The 14,639-nt window shown below is 40.5% G+C and overlaps 1 protein-coding gene across 2 annotated transcripts in view; it reads left to right on the top strand.

Annotated features, from left to right (window-relative positions):
• The window catches only part of wwox (WW domain containing oxidoreductase), a 404,999-nt gene that overhangs the window by 97,553 nt on the left and 292,807 nt on the right, over window positions 1–14,639 (top strand). For both annotated transcript variants that reach the window (XM_034176685.1, XM_034176684.1), the window contains one exon: window positions 7,245–7,333. In XM_034176685.1, coding sequence (XP_034032576.1) covers window positions 7,245–7,333 — 89 coding nt within the window. The remainder of the gene's footprint in view (window positions 1–7,244; window positions 7,334–14,639) is intronic.

Genomic DNA, 14,639 nt, shown 5'->3' with positions numbered 1-14,639 from the left:
GAGATTCATCACTGAATATGACTTTCATCCAGTCAATTTTTTCCTCAGAATTGAGTGAGTCCATATTTTTTTCCCTCTCCTTGGTCTAAAAAAGTAACCGTTACTGACTGCCACAATTTTTTTTCTTGATTTCTTATAGTGTTTCTTAAAGCCAGAAAGTTGCCATTTGAAATGACTTTAGTTTTGTGTCATGTCTGTGATCTGCTTTTTTTCTACAAAATTAAACAACTGAATGAACATCTTCCGAGGCCAGTGATTCCATAATTTTTGCCAGGGGTTGTAGTATTGCACTGAAACAAATCACACCACAGTGAATCATTCCTTAATAAAAAACTGTCATCCCCTATTATAGCCCATGTATCATCTCATTTTATAAAAGAGACATGCACACACACGCGCGCACATATATATATATATATATATATATATATATATATATAGACACACACACACACACACACACACACACACACACACACACACACACACACACACACACACACACACACAGTGGTCCCTGGTTTATAAAAAAAAACCCTCACTACACACTTTATACACTTTTCTCAAACAGGTATTAACATTTTCTCACTTTTCTCTCTTGTGTAAACACTCTTTTTTCTTCTATGTGAGAAGATTATAAACAGACACACGCAGAACTCTCCCTTCACTCACTGCCTCCGGAGGTACGGATGCGGGATCCGCAAAGAATCCAAGTCCTGTCTCGGTGGCCACGGAGCTCTGCAGCTGCGGTCAACATCCGCATCAAAACAGCGAGCGTAGTCTCTGGACCTGTTGCCAGATTTGGCGCAGTTCCGCACAGCAGACAGGAGGGCGGTGTGAGTGGCCCGCAGCTGCGTTTACAGAGCCCGCAGAAAGCGCATCAGAGCCAGTGAGAGCAATCGCAGTGATGCCGACCGGTGCCACGACCGGCCTGCCTGATAAGGACGCAGAACACAATGCGCTGTTAAAAAAAAGCATGCAAAATTGCTCTAAAAAAAAAATCCGCGAAACTGCGAGGCCGCGAGAGGTGAACCGCATTATAGCGAGGGACCACTGTATATATATATATATATATATATATATATATATATATATTAGTCTTGGGGTTAAAGTGTGAAAAAAGGCAGATAGGGATTAAGGGGTGCGGGGGTGAAGTTGAGCCTAGTGCATTAAGACAGTGTATTATTTGGCGGTTCCACTTGCTTGCATCCATTAGGGGTGGCCGCCGTGGCTATTAAACGGGTCAGCAAAGTGTGTGAGCGTCCATGCATGTATGTGCTTTAAGACTTGGTGGAGTGGTCAGGCTTCTTATTGAACAGAATGGGGCTCTCCTGCTTTAATACCTCTTCATATTATTAGATTGGATGGCCCCCAGTTCTAATTGCATTAGAGCTCTTTTACTGCCCCCCCCCCAGTCTTTCTCCGCAGCATTCCCCAATACACATGGAGCACAACAGAAGGCAAAGTTTTGCTGAGGTGTTACTTCTCCAGCTCACATGAGGCCATGACTTGCCTTTCTCATCATCCCGGCTCTTCTTCTCTCCCTCTTGGTAAAAGTCACAAAGGTTATTGTCATGTTACAGACAGCTGTTTTTTGGGTTAACAGCTGGAAGTAGTGGCAGGAAGTTGTTGAGCAGGAGTGATGAGCTATGAGATCTGATGCACGTTATCTTGATGTAACTTCGCTGCTTTCCATCTTGAATATACACGATGTGGACAAACACACAGTCCACGGTTCTCAAATTCAGATCCCCCCAGTCCCAAGTGTAATGATTGCTTCCATTTTTTGTCACAGTTAGTCTTTGGAGTTGAGATGGCGTGATAGGTTGCATGTAGCTGGGGGCGGTGAGCTCTTTCACCCTGAGCTGAGCGCGCTGGTGTTGCACACTCAGCGATTACTCCAGAGTTAACCAGAGAGGCTTCGTTGCCTCTCACTTTTCCTTCGCCCTTGAAGAGATCAGGAGTTGTCAGGCTCCTCATAAAAACCCTGAACGATGGCGTCCGTGTGTTCTTCCTCTCTTTTTCTCCCCTTTTTTCTTTTCTCCTTCCAAAACCTGGCCATCTGTCTAATTGTTCACCTCCATCGCTTTAATGCTTTTTACATGCTTCCCCCTCTCTTTCCAGGCAATAAACTTTATTTTCTTCGCAAGACTTCAATCTGCAGTGGGAGGGGAGGTGGGCAGACAGGCAGGCTGCTCACCTTCTCCTTGCTGGATTTACTCCAGTGCGCCCCCTCACCCCTCAACACCGCCAACACCCTTCAAATCCTCCCCTATCCTCCCTCTAGTTTCCCATTACTCCATCTCTCCTTCACTTTTCTTCTGATCTCTGGAGAACTGGCTCCATGTTTGTGACGCTGACACCTGCTCTCATTTCTAGTATCCTGCTCAGGATGCCTTCTTCCTAACCTGGTAATTATCACACTCATCATCACTTCCTTTTCTAACTTTGTTTGAAAGACAAATAACTTTTTTTTAAATTGTAAAAATTTAAATCCCAATAAGAATTCCCAAGAAGACTTTTTACACAGATGTATGAAGTTCTTTTAGACTGTATAGATCCTGGAGAAACCATTCATGATGTCACCCGTAGGTTTTCTGGAGAGCAGGTTTAAAGCTCAAGTGGGTTAGATTTGGGTTTTGCCAGCATGGCAGTGCCTGATTCAGCATAAGTCTCAGCCAGTCCTTAAATGGTTAAAAGGGTGGCATGTGGGCAACACGGGTGTGACCTGGGTGGGACGTATGAAGCCACAACATGTCCATCTATCTCAAAATGACCAAGATAGCTAAGAGTAACAGATGAGGTAAACTGGATTTGGGTGTTTAATTAACATATATTTTTGTGGACTGAGCAGTGGTTCAAAAAATAGTTGGCTTCAGTGTGGGTATTAAAAATTTCCAGCATAAGTGCGGGTGTGTGACTGTGCAGCTATCACTACTAAGCTATCCATACCTATTAAATAGTGCTAACTGTGCTAACATTAATACTAAAAGTTCAATAAATTGAAATACTTTATCACAAACTTCCTAGATGGTCCGTTTGCACACTTCACCACACAGAAAGTCACATTAATGCATGAATGAATGCTCAAAAAGGTCAAAAACCTTTGAGCCCAAAGCAGCTAACAGCCTTTATATAACATCTAAATAGATCCTTGTCATGTAATTGTTAATTATATGCCATGTGACATTGATTATTTGTCCTAGTGTAAAGGCAAATAGCCAAATGTATGACTGTCATCAGTTCTGTTGCAGTTTGTTTCCATTTACTGTGCATTTTGGTTCCATACATTTTGCTCCATTAAACGACTTCTCTACCTTTTCGTAAGCTGATTAGATGTTTATGCAGTTTAGGTTAAACTGATGAGCTAAATAAAAAATCACCCTATATACAGTTGTCATTAATTAGAAAACTAGCTATTGAGGCCAACACTTTTTTGTACCAGGCTGTGACCATGTTTACGTCTGCTCTAAAGTTTAAAATGGGCTTTTAAGACAATTGAGTTGCTTTTGGAGCCAGCCTCAAGTGGCCAGTAAAGGCAGTCCAGGTTTTAGCCTTACGGGTTGGCTTCATTTTTCAGCACTTGAGGTTGCCGATCGGTCGTTCTGTTATTAAATCACTTTCTTATTCACTTGTGTAATGACATCCTTACCCGACGTATGTAAAAGCAGCACTTATGCACGAAAAGTGGGAATAAATAAGCGAAATACAAGTGATTAAATTAGACAGTTGTCTCCTTTCACCTGTGATTACTGCTGTGTGCAGACTATATAAGCAGGTACCCTATAATCATACCTATAATAGTCATAATCAGCCCTTTAATGCTTTGTAATAGCATCCATATAATGGTATAGAGTGGCATCAAGAGAATAATTCAGGCATAGATAATGGTGCGATAGCGCAGTTTTACCCTTGAGTCACAACATTGAATTTGTTGTGCGCGCGGGTGTGTGTCTGCGTGCCCCATGTATGAATGTATGAATACACCCCAGGGCAGTTAAGGCATCTGTAAAACGCCTGAAGAATCACATTTCCATTTCAAGTTGCTGTTAACCCTTTCTTGTTGTCTTTGCGCTCACTGCTCCATGGAGCGTCTTTGCCGTGAGTGTCATGTACACTTAGCTCTGCGAAGACAGACACACGGCATAAAAAACATTCTCATATGACGTTTGCAGATCGGAGATCAGATTGGTGGAAAAAGCTGACGGTGGTGGGGGTGGGGAGGAAGCTGCAGCGGCGGCGGTGGTGGACAGATAGCGGAAGACTGAGCGCTCTTCCTGGGTGTAATGCAAGCTGGCAGCGTTCCTCAGGGATGCAGAACAGGACAAGGGGAGAGGGAGCATCAGGAATACTCAGCCTATGAACCCATATCCCAGCTGGGAGTCCTGGGAGCAATATTTCACTCATTTCCCCTTTCCAGCATGAGGGATGAGTCTAATGGTCCGTTAGTCTGAATGGAATACAATTCACCTCAGTTCACGCTACATGCACTCATGCTAACATACGCTAAGGTCCCACCTGAGTTCTTACACTGCAGGGAGAATGAATCCATCTTATCTGTTTATAGGGTGTGTGCTGATAAAGTTGTATAAAAAGACAAAGAAAGGAGAGAAGAAAAGAGACATGAGCAGGTGGGGTGATCGTCGGAGTTGACATGTTTTATCAAAGACAGAAAAATGTGGTTATGCTCTGTTATTAAACAGACATGCTCCTTTGGGCCTGCACGGTTCTCTGCTGAGGCCTTTGCCCTGCAGCGTAGCGCTACAGCGGGATTGAGTGGATGATGAATATTTAGCTGATCTTTCCACAGTGTCTAGATGCAGCTATGCATTCACTTTTTAAGTCATTTATCTTTTTCTGCACCTCTCCACTCCTTAGCCTGTCTCCCAAACATATGGTGTAAGGCGACACACACACACACACACACACACACACACACACACACACACACACACACACACACACACACACACACACACACACACACACACACACACACACACACACACAGAGACTGAGTGCAGTCTTTTTAAAGGACTGTGACCATTTGACCAATGCCTGTACCCAATTACAGCTGTGTGGATTGAGACAGTTTAACTTGTCTTGTCCAAGGACACAAACAGGTAGCATGAATGGGACTCAAACCTACGTCTACATATTGGCAGACCAGCTCCTTAACTGTTTAGCTGCCTGCTCTAGTGTCTGTGTCGTAGATAGTGGTTTTAAATTCTGTGTAATGCCAGAATGTAAAACCACTACAGAGGCTTTGAAGCTTTTAGTAACTACACATTGAATGAACCAAGATGATGTGAGGTTCTGCAGGGTTTAGTTCTTGGACATCTTGGGAGTTTGTTATTGCAGTTATGAAACAGTGCTGAAATACATACAGACATGCATGTAAAAAAGTCATTACAGTGCCTGTAGACTCACAAAATTGGTGTGTTGTACAAAACAGTGTTTGGATGTCTCCAAAATCTAGCTAAGTAAATAAAGACCAAACAATATAATAGCCTTTGAGGCCAAGGAGGAAAGTGAAATAGCCTACGCTCAACTTGAATCCCTTTCTCTAAAGGCCAAAAGGCAGGTGAGAAATCTTGAAGTAATTGTGAACTCTGAACTGTAATCATCATGATGCTTTATTGTCATTTTAATTATCACATTGAGACATTTACAAAAAATAAAAAATAAAATAAATAAATCCTAGATTAATCTTAAAACATCAGAATTACAGATTTATGTATGGGTAAGACTTAGAAAGAAACATATCCATGTTTTTTATGTTTGAGTTTTCTGGATGATTACACTGGAGTCTTCATTGGCCTTCTTCAACTACTGGATGACTTCAACTCAGCCAAACCATCATTGCTAGTGTTGAAACAGGACTTTGAAAAGGCAACACAGTGATTAGATCTTTGCTCTGGCTTTGTTCCTACTAGTTTGCAAAGCACTATATAGTTTTGAGTTGAAATACATTTCAGATCTGCTCTGTATGAACATCCCAGACCTCTGTAATCTTCTGACAATGGTCTGCTTTGAACTAAATCTCTGTCAACTGAATGAGAACGACACAAAGTGTGTGATGACCCCTGCCTGTTGGTTTATTTATGTACATGTGAATGACCTTGTGAGGGTAATTCTATAATCCACCTACTTGTGTGTCACATTTGTTCATATGTGAAAATCAAAATCCTTGACATTTGCCAAAATAAGTTGAGGGCAATTTTGAGCTCAGTCTTCGTTGCCATACTAGTTTGGTAGAAATCAGCAAAAGGACCTGAGAGGAGTAGGCAATCAAACAGACAGACAGACATGACCTTGACCCAATGAATAAACCTTTGGCAAATATGACCCTCCTGAACAATTGTGGAGCCCACCTCCATATGTGTGCCTCATTTGGTGCAACTCAGAGTGAAATCCTTAACTTTTGAGCTTTGACTCCAAGGACCTTGACCCCAGTGATGAACCTTTGGTAAATTTTATGTCACCTGAGCAATTTCAGAACCATCTGCACTTCTTTGGCAAGTTTGGTGGAGATTGGTGTGAAAATTATTATTTTGACCTTTGTCCCTTTTGACCTTGACCTTTACCCAAACAAACAATGGCAGTTCTGGGGTTGACTGTTATCCACATACCAAGTATAATGGAAACTGAGTACAGGACCTGGGAGGAGTCGGGGAACAGACATCCATTCATTCATTTTCCATATCCGCTTATTTCAATTATGGGTCATGGGAGAGCTGAAGCCTACCTCATCCATCATTGGGCAAGAGGTGGGGTCCACACTTTAGAGGACACCAGTCGATCACAGGGTCACATAAAGACAGACAAATGTATGAACACCTATGATGAAGGTAGAATCACCAGTTCACCTAACCTACATGTTTTTGGAAGTGGGAGGAAGCCGGAGCACCCGGAGCAAACACACAGGGAACATGCAAGCTCCACACAGAAAGGACTTGGAGGGAAACCATCCCAGGACCTTGTTGGCGTGAGGCAACAGTGCTTACCACTAAGCCACCATGCTGCCCACAGCCAGGCAAACATTGCTATTATGATACCAGGTGATGGTGCTTTCTGAATACTGTGATTACTGTTTTTGTTGAAAGTGATCATGAAAATGATAAATACATCTTGCAAAAATAGTTAAAATTGATGGTTACCCTGTTGAAATGCTTACTACAGTGTATGACTGTCATGTCATTTTGTTTGTTTATGTTATGTTATTTTTTTTATTTTTTTTACAGCACAAAGCACGAGTGGAAGCCATGATGTGTGACTTATCCTCCCTACGTAGTGTCAGGGAGTTTGCTGAGGCATTCAATGAGAAGAAGCTGTAAGTAATTACTACTCCTAATTTTAGTCTCCTAAATCATAAGCAACTTCTAAATTGACCATCACAGAAACCTCATATTTCATTATTCTATGGTCCGTTCTGGGTTGTGTCTATTTCAGGGGAGGTGATGTTCTAGTGGTTAAGGAGTTGGGCTTGAGACCAGAAGATCCTCAGTTCAAATCCCAGCCTGACTGGAAAATCACTTAATCCCCTATTGCTCCCAGTGTGTAGTGAGCACCTTGTATGGCAACGCCCTCACATCGGGGTGAATGTGAGGCATTATTTGTAAAGCGCTTGGAGCATCTGATGCAGATAGAAAAGTGCTATATCAAGTCCATTTATTTGAACAAAATAATTTAAACATGTCTGGTTCAGGTAGATTTTTATGTGTTAGGGTTTTGTGATTGCTGCACCAATGTGTTTGATGCCATGTCTAAGTTGCTCAGTGGCCACGGTAGCCATCATTTCTGTCCTGTCACATGAAAGAAAAGAGTATCATTGAGCTCCTTCCTGCATCAGTATTCATACTCTTTGGAAAAGCGTCAGAATGTACACTGTAAAATGCAGTGAGTTAATAGATAAATGAGTCCTTTCACTCCAGTCTTATAACACAAAAGATGAAAAACTATGAATGCTGTCATTTTGTAACTCATCACATTAAAAGGCCATATAATGAGGAAAAGTCATATCGAGTGAACTTTGATGCACCAGATCAATTGAAAGAGCAACCTTGTTTTGTCAATTTCATATACTGTAAATGTGTCTGCCACCCGCTGGATGGTTCGTGGATGTTGGATGGATTATAGAAAGTTAGAAACAAGTGTTTGCCACCTGCTGAACACATGATGAGTCCAGTGGGCTCCACCCACTGGTACATGCCTACATGTAAATGTCACTGAGCCAAAAAAATTTAAGCGAGCAAGTCAAATGAAGTCTGGGAACATGCACTGGTACCGTGCTTTATGGTACCATTAACTCTATATATACACAACACCACAGAACCAACTTTGGTCCTGGATGGCTACCACTCAGGCACACAACTAGTCCATCCCTCCATCTTGAAAATAACCATCTATCTCCCACAGCCAAGTGAAGCATTAATGTTCCTGAGGCCCTTGTTCAGCCACTGGGGTCTGCAACACTCAGACACATATGTGCTGGAAAATGCCCAAAAAATACACCACGTGGCCAAAACATCAAAGCTGATGCTCCCTCTCAATGCACAAGTGAGACTCCTCATCTTTGTCTCCCTAAGTAATCTCTTGTTTGATACAAAGTCAGTTGAATGGTGCCCAAGGATTCTCAAAACGGACCTTGTGCCAAAGATATCCAGTCTTACCTTAGGTCACTGGTTAATGTCCAAGTCTCCCAACCATGCAGTAAGACAGGTAACATAGCATAGTAACATACTATGCCAGTATGCTATCCATACGAAAGTGAACGTGCGTCTTAAGTCTAGACTTGAAAGTCTCTACAGTATCTGACTGTTTTATTGATGTAGGGAGATCATTCCACAGAATAGGGGCGTGATAAGAGAAAGCTCTGTGACCTGCAGATGTTTTATTCAAACTAGGGACATAAAGTAGTCCTGCACCATTGAATGCAGAGCCCGGGCTGGTACGTAGAGTCTAATTAGGTCATCTAAGTAGGGAGGTGCCAGTCCGTGAACAGATTTATAGGTTAGTAGCAGAACCTTAAAATCTGATCTCACAGGGACTGGAAGCCAATGAAGAGATGCCAAAATGGGTGTAATGTGGTCAAACCTTCTGCTTCTGGTCAAAAGTCTGGCAGCAGCATTTTGAACCAATTGGAGACCCCTAATGCTGGACTGCGGTAAACAGGAAAATAGAACATTGCAGTACTCCAATCTAGAAGAGTCAAACGCATGAATCAGGGTCTCAGCATCAGCCAAAGACAGGATTGGATGAATCTTTGCTATATTTCGCAGGTGGAAGAAAGCAGCCCTAGTAATATCTCTAATGTGGAGGTCAAAGGACAACGTAGAATCAAAAATTACCCCAAGGTTCCTCACTTTGTCAGTGTGATGTATGACACGAGTCTAGGCTAAGCGTTAGCTGGTCAGATTGATGCCGATGTCTCACTGGCAGTGGTGGGCACAGTTCCGCTAATCTGCTAACCGCTAATTGGCAAAGGTAACTTTTTTGTTAGCTGATTAACTTTTCAGCTAACCTCAAAAACCATCAGCGGACCAGTTAGCTTCCGATAAATTTAATTCTGATAACTTTTAGATTGCTAACGTTTGTTTACATAGTTAGTAATGGTGAAAAACATTTATAAACCCTGTTGGCTCCTGTCTGCTACATATTTTGCAGCATTGAGGCAGCTAAGAGGAGCTGAGCTCAACTCTACTCCAGCAGAAGGTGCCTGGCCGCCAGGCTGCCACAAAAAAAACAAAAATCATTTAACTTGACAGCATACAGTGGTCCAGCCATGAGGCAGACATCTTGAAAATGAAAGCAGGTTTGACTTATGGTTTTGATTTATAAATCAAATTAATCCAGATAGAATAACTACATTAATGGCAACTCTGTCATTTGTACAAAGTGAAAATATAACACATATCTTTTAATTTTAAAATAATGCACTAATTCTGAAGTTTTGAACATTAGTTACACACAAATGCCCAAAGGGATTATGGGTAAACTGAGCCTCCGCTCACAGATTGGTTGACTCATTCATTGTATGTAAAATCCAACACAACTTAATGTAACATGTCTGTTGGTGTTTACAAATAAATGTAGCTTCCGCTAAATTTTTTTTTGGTGGTTTATCGGTTTACCATCATAAAAGCTAACTTTTCATTTAGCTGATTAGCGGTTATCAACGCTAACCTTTTGGTTAGCTGTGCCCACCACTACTCACTGGACCAAGAACCATCATTTCAGTCTTATCAGAGTTGAAAAGTAGAAAATTGCTAGACATCCAGCTTTTCACTGATGCAAGGCAATCTTCTAAGGATTTCATGTGGATGAGATTACCAGCAGTTATTGGCATGTATAACTGAGTATCATCAGCATAGCAATGAAAGGTAATCTCAAAACGCTGCAATATGTTCCCAAGGGGTGCTATATAAAGGGAGAAAAGCAGGGGGTCCTAAGACGGACCCCTATGGAACCCCAAATTTCATGTCACTAAGGTTAGAGGTAGTGTTATTGTTCAAAACACAGTAAGAACGACTGGTCAGGTATGATGTCAACCATGCAAGGGCATTCCCAGTAATCGCAAAATGATTCTCCAGCCTATCGAACAGAATATGATGATCCATGGTATCAAACGTAGCAATAAGATCTAACAGCACCAGAACCGTAGTGGTGTCCGAATCCATTGCAAGAAGAAGATCATTCACCACTTTAGTGAGAGCTGTCCACTAAATGTTTTCTAAAAGCAGACTGCAGTGGCTCAAAAAGATTATTCTCAGTAAGGTGGTCCACGAGCTGCTGTGAAACCACCTTTTCCAGAATTGTAGAGCAAAATGATAGATTTGATATCAGCCTATAGTTTGTCAATACACTAGTGTCAAGATTAGATTTCTTAAGTAATGGTTTAATCACTGCAAATTTGAAACATTTAGGAACAGATCCAGAAATTAATGAGAGATTAATAATTTTCAGCATAGTTGGCCCAAGAGTGGGCCACAGGTCCTTAAACAGTTTTGTTGGTATGGGATCAAATAAGCAGGTTGCGCTTTTTGTAGACGTTACGAGTTTCGTTACGAGACTGAGTACGTTACGAGAGAGTCACTAAATGCCTGGATCTTTGTCTTGATCAAGGACAATCCAGCAAGCAAGCAACTGCATGTGATGCCTGGTACACAGGAAACATATGCAACAAAGTAGATAAAAGAATGGGAAAATAATGTCTCAATTAAAGAATGGATAGAATGTGTGGCTGGGGATTAGACCTAAAATTTTTGTCAGTAGTACATGAAAATTCAGTAAGGTATATCTTATATATTATATTCCAATTCTAAGGTGGAACTATGCCAGTCTACAAAGGTATATCTAAATATCTAAAAAGGAAGAGTAAAATAGGAGAGTAGAAAAGAGTAGAGTAGAGCCACTTAGGTGCCTGGTCTTGAAAACCAGGGATGGTAGGTTAAAAAGCTTTTTTTTTATCCCATGGGAACTCTCCCTACCCACCCAAGTAGCTCAAGAAAAAGGTATATATAATATAATAATAAGGCATAAGAAGGATAAGACATCACAGGAGAAGATTGTAGTATAGGTAATTAGTATGTAGACTAGTAGTGAAATCAAATATAGTTAGTAGGCTAAGATATAGAAGCAGAAGCTATGAGTGTGTGAGTGTACTGGTATCTATCTAAAGTAACTCTGTTAGCATACTATAGGAAAATAAAAAGTATAATCATTATGCTGTCAAATGGAAACCTAAGAACTTAGGTACTATATGTTGATATCTTTAGAGGAACACATAAACTGATGAATCATTAAAAATCTACACCATGTAAAATTGAATTGTAAATGGCGAAAATAAGCTAGTTATAGTAGAAGAGCTAAATTAGCTATGAATAAGCCAACCGTACCTAGCAAGCTAACACGATAAACAAAAACGGTAATTAATGTATAAAGTATAATAGCGTAGTTAAACCTACAGTAACGTATTAACAAATACATATAAAATAAATGTGGGCAAAAGTATGAATTAATGTGGGTTGTCAAACACAAAAGAACCAACTATTTTGTAAGCTACGATGAACGTTGCTAAGGCCGGCTAGATAAGCTAACATTAGCTGTTAGGTATAACTGATTGTACCCCACGCCTCCAATATTTACTTAAATGTAATAATATTAAAAAGGGGGGAACAAGAAAAAATAAAGCGTGTAGAAATGTGTATGGAGACATAAGTACATATATTTGCAGAAAAGAGAAAAACGGTGACCGTTTCAATCACCAAACCTCAGAGGTGTCAAGTAACGAAGTACAAATACTTCGTTACTGTCCTTAAGTACACTTTTTAGGTATCTATACTTTACTCCATTACTTATTTTTCTGCCTACTTCTGACTTCTACTCATTACATTTTCACCCAAGTATCTGTACTTTCTATTCCTTACATTTTTAAAACAAACAGCCTCGTTACTCTTGGCTTCAGTTTAATGTTTATATATATATATTTCACATCATGTGCGCCTGTAATCAACTTTTCTGCAGCGCGGCTTTGCTTTGAACCGTGAACCAATCGAAGCAGTGGTTCGCAGATTGAAGCAATGCTTCGACCATTGCTTTGTTTATTCTTTCTTTTTTTCGCTTAATTTTCCCCCGCTAAAACCCTAAAAAGCATACTTCTGTGAGTATTATTTACCTTTTCTATGTTAAACCGACCTGTTATGGTCTTCTGAAACAGTTGATAGATGTATTTTATAACTTAAAAACGGGAGCGACGCTAACGCATTAGCATGTCTATGGCATTTTCAGTGTTAAAACTTAGCATTAACCAATTACAGCTATCATCACGTTCGGGTGCATTTGTTTTCAAATTGTAATATTTCTTAAATTTATTTTTGTTTCTATATTAATAATCTAATGATTATTATATACAATTCTAGAGAAAGAGGCAAAAAGAACCTGAATAGAAACACAACAGAAAATATAAAAGCAACTAACAATGAACATACGTAAATAAATCAAATCAAATCAAATCAATTTTATTTATATAGCGCCAAATCACAACAAACAGCTGCCCCAAGGTGCTTTATATTGTAAGGCAAGGCCATACAATAATTACGAAAAACCCCAACGGTCAAAACGACCCCCTGTGAGCAAGCACGACAGTGGGAAGGAAAAACTCCCTTTTAACAGGAAGAAACCTCCAGCAGAACCAGGCTCAGGGAGGGGCAGTCTTCTGCTGGGACTGGTTGGGGCTGAGGGAGAGAACCAGGAAAAAGACATGCTGTGGAAGAGAGCAGAGATCAATCACTAATGATTAAATGCAGAGTGGTGCATACAGAGCAAAAAGAGAAAGAAACACTCAGTGCATCATGGGAACCCCCCAGCAGTCTAAGTCTATAGCAGCATAACTAAGGGATGGTTCAGGGTCACCTGATACAGCCCTAACTATAAGCTTTAGCAAAAAGGAAAGTTTTAAGCCTAATCTTAAAAGTAGAGAGGGTGTCTGTCTCCCGGATCTGAATTGGGAGCTGGTTCCACAGGAGAGGAGCCTGAAAGCTGAAGGCTCTGCCTCCCATTCTACTCTTACAAACCCTAGGAACTACAAGTAAGCCTGCAGTCTGAGAGCGAAGCACTCTATTGGGGTGATATGGTATTATGAGGTCCCTAAGATATGATGGGACCTGATTATTCAAAACCTTATAAGTAAGAAGAAGAATTTTAAATTATATTCTAGAATTAACAGGAAGCCAATGAAGAGAGGCCAATATGGGTGAGATATGCTCTCTCCTTCTAGTCCCTGTCAGTACTCTAGCTGCAGCATTTTGAATTAACTGAAGGCTTTTCAGGGACCTTTTAGGACAACCTGATAATAATGAATTACAATAGTCCAGCCTAGAGGAAATAAATGCATGAATTAGTTTTTCAGCATCACTCTGAGACAAGACTGTTCTAATTTTAGAGATATTGTGCAAATGCAAAAAAGCAGTCCTACATATTTGTTTAATATGCACATTGAATGACATATCCTGATCAAAAATGACTCCAAGATTTCTCACAGTATTACTAGAGGTCAGGGTAATGCCATCCAGAGTAACGATCTGGTTAGACACCATGTTTCTAAGATTTTTGGGGCCAAGTACTATAACTTCAGTTTTATCTGAGTTTAAAAGCAGGAAATTAGAGGTCATCCATGTCTTTATGTCTGTAAGGCAATCCTGCAGTTTAGCTAATTGGTGTGTGTCCTCTGGCTTCATGGATAGATAAAGCTGGGTATCATCTGCGTAACAATGAAAATGTAAGCAATGCTGTCTAATAATACTGCCTAAGGGAAACATGTATAAAGTGAATAAAATTGGTCCTAGCACAGAACCTTGTGGAACTCCATAATTAACCTTAGTCTGTGAAGAAGATTCCCCATTTACATGAACAAATTGTAATCTGTTTGATAAATATGATTCAAACCACCGCAGTGCAGTGCCTTTAATACCTATGGCATGCTCTAATCTCAATAATACATTTTTATGGTCAACAGTATCAAAAGCAGCACTGAGGTCTAACAGAACAAGTACAGAGATGAGTCCACTGTCTGAGGCCATAAGAAGATCATTTGTATCCTTCACTAACGCTGTTTCTGTACTATGATGGATTCTAAAACC

This window comes from Thalassophryne amazonica, chromosome 8 (assembly GCF_902500255.1).
Source record: "Thalassophryne amazonica chromosome 8, fThaAma1.1, whole genome shotgun sequence".
Taxonomy (NCBI): Eukaryota; Metazoa; Chordata; class Actinopteri; order Batrachoidiformes; family Batrachoididae; genus Thalassophryne; species Thalassophryne amazonica.
This window is presented reverse-complemented; position numbering and strand designations above follow the sequence as displayed.